Genomic DNA, 7,510 nt, shown 5'->3' on the forward strand with positions numbered 1-7,510 from the left:
GAATGGGATTACGTTATTGATAGCTAACATTTGCAAATATAAAATTGTTGATAGTACAAGTATGTTAGATCTCCCCAACTCTAAATATGATTGAACATGGTAGAGGATAAATGGGACAAAAACAAGAAAAAACCAAACAAGAAAAAAAAACACACTAAATTATGATAAAGTTTAGGGAAATGGGGGATTCTCAGATTCCTGTAAACAATGGATTTAGCACTGACTATGTCTTTGACTGCAGTGTGTTTGAATAATGTCTCACAGCTGCCTTCTTTGGAGCAAGATAAGGATTAAAGTTCGCCCAGATCCACATAAAATGTGTCTGGGCTTTTCACACCTTTTGATTTTGAGAAAAAGCACTACCTGATAGAAATTAGACAGAACATTCGTTTCTTAATTAAAGCATGAATTTGACGGATGTTCTTATCTTTGTAATTAAGTTGTGGCTCCAGCAAACCAAGTAGGACATTCCTTTCTTTAACAAAGGTGGCTGGAGTGTCTAACAAATTGATTGTACTTTTGTATCAATAGTCCATTGACTTGGCTGGAATGGTTAACAAACTGATTGTTCTTTTGTATCGGTGGCCTTATAACTTCTGATAATTCTGACATCAGGCAGTGAACTCGTAGAACTGCCAGGGAGATGAGAAAGTTTCTCTCCCTGATGTCGGGTCCAAGTTCACTTGCCGGCTGAGCTCGAAAAAATAAACGGGTGAAAAGATAAGTAACGATCTTTTTGTGCTGTCGTTATTTGATTCAGCAGAGTTACGTTTACAATTAAGCTAAGCAAAACTAGACTAAACTAAACAAAACTGAAACAAAGTCGGGCTAACATATTACATCGGATACAATCATTAATGTCGTTAACTCCACTCCTCTATCCTTATATTTTTAGTTTTAAAAAAAGGATTCGAGAAATGTCAAACTACATCATATGAAAATGTTGAATAAATGGTCTTCAGGTTTCTTCAAATTTAACCAAAGGATCAGAGGTGCCACTTCTAATTTTCTCTAAATTTAAGCAAGATATAGTTTGAGAAAACCATTGAAATGTAGTAGGAGGATTAACCTCTTTCCAATTCAATGATAGATCTTCTAGCCATTAATGTAAGGAATGCAATCATCCGGCAGGCTGAAGGGGATAAGTAACTATCTTTCATCATTGGTAACCCAAAAATTGCAGTAATGGGGTGAAGTTGTAAATCAATACACAAAACTGTAGAAATAATATCAAAGATATCTTTCCAATATGTATCCAAATAAGGGCAAGACCAGAACATATGAGTCAAGGAAGCAACTTCAGAATGACATCTATCACAAATAGGGCTGATATGAGAATAAAAATGAGCTAATTTATCTTTAGACATATGATCCATATGTACCAGCTTAAATTGTGTCAATGTATGTTTAGCACATAAAGAGGACAGGTTAACTAATTGAAATTTTTTTTCCCATTTCTCAGTAGGCAAATGAAGTTGAAGTTCCCTTTCCCATTCAGTCTTAATTTTATCAGATATACCAGAATTTATTTTCATAATCAAATCATAAATGATTGCTATTAAACCCTTCTGATAAGGATTTAAACCTAATTTTTTTCTGTGATATCAAATGGATATGAAGTTGGAAATGTAGGTAGCTTAGTATTTAAAAAGTTTCTAATTTGTAAATATCTGAAAAAATGAGATCTAGGCAAATATTTATTAGATAACTGTTCAAAAGGCATAAAACAGCCATCCAAAAATAAATCACAAAAGCTTAATATACCTTTCATTTTCCATACCAACAAAGCTTGATCTATAACAGATGGTTGAAAGAAAAAGTTAAATAGGGCTTGATAAAATAAATCGGTTCAAACCAAAAAATTTACCATATTCGTAGTGTATGTTTGATTATTGGATTAACCATTTGTTTATTTAATTTAGAAAGTCCCTAAAATGGAAGTCAGAGAAAACCCTTGTACGGATTTACATTCCAGATTTACCCATTGTGGACTTAAAGTTATATCCAAATCTTGTGTCCAAAATATTAAATATCAAATATTAATTGCCCAATAGTAAAGTCTAAAATTTGGCAATGCTAAACCACCATCCTTTTTAGACTTCTGTAAATAGTTTTCACTTAATCTAGGATTTTTATTTTACCATATATATGAAGAAATTTTAGAATCTAAAGTATCAAAAAAGGATTTAGAAATGAAAATTGGTGATGCTTGAAACAAGTATAAAAATTTAGGTAGGACAATCATCTTAATAGCATTAATTTGACCAAGCATTGATAGAAACAATGGGGACCATTTAATAAACAATTGTTTAATCTGATTAATTAAAGGTAAGAAATTATGCTTAAATAAATCCTTATGTTTCTCTAGTATTTTTAACACCCAGATAAGTAAAATAATCAGTAACCACTCTGAATGGTGAACATCTATAAATTGGAACATGCATATTTAAAGGAAAGAGTTCACTCTCATTAAGGTTCAATTTATAGCCAGCCTGCATTTTTTTTCTAACTGGGTTAATAACATTCCAACCATAAAAGCATCAATTTTATCTTCTTACAGTAGGGTTAATCTGCAAGATTTTTTTATGCTTCATTGGGTATGGAGTAACAATTATATTGTTCTCTCCTTCGCACTTGTGTACAGGAAATGACATAAAATCATAAGACAAGAAGACATAGAGCAGAATTAGGTCACCCGCCCATCGAGCCTGTTCCACCAATCATAGCTGATCCTTTTTTACCCTCCTCCTCTTCAAACCCAGCTCCCCGTAACCCTTGATGCCATGTCCAGTCAAGAACCTTTCAATCTCTGCCTTAAATATCCCCAATGACCTGGCCTTCACAGCTGCACGTAGCAACAAATTCCACAAATTCACCACCCTTTGGCTAAAGAAATTTCTCTGCACCTCTGTTTTGAAAGGGTGTCCCTCTATCCTGAGGCTGTGCCCTCTTGTCCTAGACTCTCCCTCCAGGGGAAACATCTTTTCCACATCTACTCTGTCTATGCCTCACAACATTCGAAAGGTTTCAGTGAGATCCTCCCATCCTTCTGAATTCCAGCGAGAGCCTCATATGATAACCCTTTCATTCCTTGTGAACCTCCTCTGGACCCTCTCCAATGCCAGCACAACTTTTCTAAGATGAGGGGCCCAAAACTGTTCACAATAGACAATAGGTGTAGGAGTAGACCATTCGGCCCTTCGAGCCAGCACCACCATTCACTGTGATCTTGGCTGATCATCCACAATCAGTACCCCGTTTCTGCCTTTCCCCATATCCCTTGACTCCACTATCTTTAAGAGCTCCATCTAACTTTTTCTTGAAAGCATCCAGAGAATTGGTCTCCACTGCCTTCTGAGGCAGAGCATTCCATAGATCCACAACTCTTTGGGTGAAAAAGATTTTCCTCAACTCCGTTCTAAATGGCCTACCCTTTATTCTTAATACGTGGCCTCTGGTTCTGGACTCCCCCAACAACAGGAACATGTTTCCTGCCTCTAGCGTGTCCAATCCCTTCATAATCTTATATGTTTCAATCAGATCCCCTCTCATCCTTCTAAATTCCAGTGTATACAAGACCAGTCACCCCAATCTTTCAATATGTGACAGTCCCGCCATCCCGGGAATTAAACTCATGAACCTACGCTGCACTCCCTCAATAGCAAGAATGTCCTTCCTCAAGTTTGGAGACCAAAAATGCACACAATACTCCAGGTGTGGTCTCACCAGGGCCTGTACAACTGCAGAAAGACCTCTTTGCTCCTATACTCAACTCCCCTTGTTATGAAGGCCAACATGCCATTAGCTTTCTTCACTGCCTACTGTACCTGCATGCTTACTTTCAGTGACTGATGAACAAGGACACCCAGATCTCGTTGTACTTCCCTTTTTCCTAACTTGACACCATTCAGATAGTAATCTGCCTTCCTGTTCTTGCCACCAAAGTGGATAACCCCACATTTATGCACATTAAACTGCATCTGCCATGCATCTGCCCACTCACCCAACCTGTCCAAGTCACCCTGCATTCTCATAACATCCTCCTCACATTTCACACTGACACCCAGCTTTGTGTCTTCTGCAAATTTGCTAACGTTACTTTTAATCTAGATACTCAAGGTGAGGCCTCACCAGTGCCTTATAAATCCTCAGCATCACATCCCTGCTCTTGTATTCTAGACATCTTGAAGTTAATGCTAACATGGCATTTGCCTTCCTCACCACTGACTCAACCTGCAAGTTAACCTTTAGGGTGTTCTGCACAAGAACTCCCACGTCCCTCTGCACCTCAGATTCCTGGATTTTCTCCCCGTTTAGAATATAGTCCGCACATTTATTTCTACTACCAAAGTGAATGACCATGCATTTTCCAACATTGTATTTCATTTGCCACTTTCTTGCCCATTCTCCTAATCAGACTATGTCGTTCTGTATTCTACCTATTTCCTCAAAACTACTTGCCCCCCACCAATCTTCATATCATCTGCAAACTTGGCAACAAAGCCACCAATTCTATCATCTAAATCATTTATATACAGCATAAAAAGAAGTGGTCCCAACACCGACCCCTGCGGAATGCCACTAAGTCACTAGCAGCCAACCAGAAAAGGATCTTTTTATTCACACTCGCTGCCTCCTACCAACCAGCCAATGCCCTAACCATGTTAGTAACTTCCCTTTAATACCATGGGCTCTTAACTTGGTAAGCAGCCTCATGTGTGGCACCTTGTCAAAGGCCTTCTGAAAGTCCAAATATACAATGTTCACTGCATCCCCTTTATCTATCCTACTTGTAATCTCCTCAGAGAATTGCAGCAGGTTCATCAGGCAGCATTTTCCCTGAAGGAAACCATGCTGACTTTGTACTATTTTGTCCTGTGTCACCAAGTACTCCATTACCTCATCCTTAACATCTGACTCTAACATCTTCCTAACCACTGAGGTCAGGCTAACTGGTCTATAATTTCCTTTCTGCTGCCTCCTTCCTTTCTTAAAGAGTGGAGTAACATTTGCAATTTTCCCATCCTCTGGCAGTCCAATGATTTTTGAAAGATCATTTATAATGTCACCACAATCTCGAATGCTACCTCTTTAAGAACCTTAGGGTGCAGTTCATCTGGTCCGGGTGACTTATGTAACTTCAGGTCTTTTAGTTTTTTCAGCACCTTCTCTCTTGTAACAGTAACTGCACCCACGTCAAATAGCTTTAACTTCCCATGTCAGCCATGGTTGTACATTTTACCATTTCAGTATTACTTCATTTTTGGAATACATAGGTCCTGCATCTTCCTCATTTTTCCCAGAATGCAAGCCATTGCTGCTCTGTTGACATCCCTGCCAGCAGCTCCTTCTTATTTACTTTGGCCACCAACTCCTGTCTCATACCACTGTAATTTCCCTTACTACACTGAAATACTGCTACATCAGACTTTACTTTCTCCCCATCAAATTTCAAGTTGAACTCAATCTTATTGTGATCACTGGCTCCCAAGGGCTCTTTTACCTTAAGCTAGCTGATCCCCTAGTAGGCTCAATGTCAAACTGCTCTAAAAAGCCATCTTGTAGGCATTCAACAAACTCACTCTCTTGAGATCCATTTCCAACCTGATTTTCCCAATTGAGCTGCATGTTGAAATCTCCAAGGACTGTCCCCGTTTGACACACCTTTTCTATTTCCTGTTGTAATCTGTGGCCCACCTCCCAACCACTACTGGGAGGCCTGTATACAACTGCCATCAATGTCCTTTACCCTTGCAGTTTCTTAACTCAACCCACAAGGATTCAACATCTTCGGATCCTAAGTCACATCTTTCTACTGATTTGATGCCATTCTTTACCAGTAGAGCCTCACCACCCCCTCTGCCTACCTTCCTATCCCTCCGATATAACGTGTAACCTTGGACATTCAGCTCCCAACTGCAACCAATCTTCAGCCACGATTCAGTGATGGCCACAACATCATACCTGGCAAATCCGTAATAGTGAAACAAGATCATCCACCTTATTTCTTATACTACGCACATTTAGATACAACACCTTGAGTACCGCATTTGCTATCCTCTCTGATTCTGCATTCCTGATGTTTTGATACTCAGCATGCTGGCTGCAACTAAATCCCAGCAGCTGCCTGCCCTTCCCGACAGTCTGACTGCACGTGATCTTTACTTTTTTTTTACCATCCTTCCTATCCTGAGTCCCTTCACTCCGGTCCTCACCCCTCTGCCAAATTAGTTTAAACCCTCCCCAACAGTTCTAACAAACCTGCCCGCAAGAATATTAGGCAGGAAGCAATCTCGAGTCTTCAAACAGCGGCGCCGCTTATCTAATTGTGACATCATAAATATCTACTGGAGAGATCTTTAAAAGTTAGTTGAAAAATTAGTAGAACTTGTCCGAGGTTATTGCAAAACGTCACGAGTTTCTAACACCACGTGCTTCACAAACAAACTGCACTGCAGTGAACCCACCCACAAGAGTGGGACTGGGAGTCTGGGGTAGACATGTCACCATGAGCTACCCCTCCCGGTCTCGGGACGCGGTTTGAAACGCAGAGTCATCAGTCTCTCGGTGCTAACAAGTACTTACCTGTTTAGCTGCAGCTGCGCCCTGGCCTTTGGTCGCTTGTTTCTTTCTAGGTTTTGCAGTAAACATGGTATATCCAACAGGCGGCCGACACAGCCGTCAAGATGTTACTTTCAGGTGTAAATTAATTCACTTCCTGAACCGAACACTGCAGGTGGGTCAGTCAGGAGCCAGCGCGAAGTTCAGGCCAGCGGTAGCCGGCGCGCCACCCTCACCCGAGCTCGGTCTGTCGCGTTCACGCAGACTCACAGCGGCCGCGGCTGCCGCTTTCCGGCCCACTCACTCCCAGTGCTCGATCGCTCGGAGAGGTGGCGGCGTGGCTCCGAGTCCGACCGCTCAGCCTCGGCAGCTCCGCAAGTCCCTTGCATTTATTTTCATTGACAGATCAAGGGGAAACTGTGACTTGCACTTATAATAATTCTCCCATGATTTAAAATATCCTCCACCGTCACAAAGCGTTTTAGAACCAGAGCTGTGAATACAGACATTTGTTTTGGAAACAAGTGCACATGTCGATTTCTCGCGGTAATTTCGGAGGCAGCAATGAACATTGTAATACGGCCAGGAAAAGAGTTCCCTGTTTTAGATAAACTTCCGTTCTTTTTCGGAAAAGTGCGTCTGTTTAGTATCCCAGAAAACTTCAACAGAGAACGCTAATACCAGCAGCAACGTTAGGTCAAAAGTGAAGAATTGTGTAAGCCACATTTTGCCAATCTTAAAATCTTTCTTTGCTGTTATTTCTCCCTCTAAACAGCAGAATAAAAGAAAAATGCGTAGAAAAAACATAATGCAGTTGTAACTATGCTGAAAAGAAAAACGGAAATCGAGCTTTCAAATAAAATCTCGAATAACTGCGGTTTAAAGGGACAGATAACGTCCATTGGACAGTTGGCTGCATAAAGAAAGAGATGTTTGACACAAGGTGTAT

The 7,510-nt window shown here is 40.4% G+C and overlaps 1 protein-coding gene across 7 annotated transcripts in view; it reads right to left on the minus strand.

Annotated features, from left to right (window-relative positions):
* Window positions 1-7,117, minus strand: part of cc2d1b (coiled-coil and C2 domain containing 1B) — a 91,822-nt gene extending 84,705 nt beyond the window's left edge. For 2 of the 7 annotated variants that reach the window (XM_063064356.1, XM_063064354.1), the window contains exon 1: window positions 6,586-7,114. In XM_063064356.1, the coding sequence (XP_062920426.1) occupies window positions 6,586-6,651 (66 nt within the window). In that variant the 5' untranslated portion in view covers window positions 6,652-7,114. Of the gene's footprint in view, window positions 1-6,021; window positions 6,133-6,585 lie in introns of those variants that run through there. The other 5 variants (XM_063064358.1, XM_063064355.1, XM_063064359.1 and 2 more) reach the window with 5 other exon arrangements.
* Window positions 7,118-7,510: the final 393 nt, after the last annotated feature.

This window comes from Mobula hypostoma, chromosome 12 (genome assembly GCF_963921235.1).
Source record: "Mobula hypostoma chromosome 12, sMobHyp1.1, whole genome shotgun sequence".
NCBI classification, from domain to species: Eukaryota; Metazoa; Chordata; class Chondrichthyes; order Myliobatiformes; family Myliobatidae; genus Mobula; species Mobula hypostoma.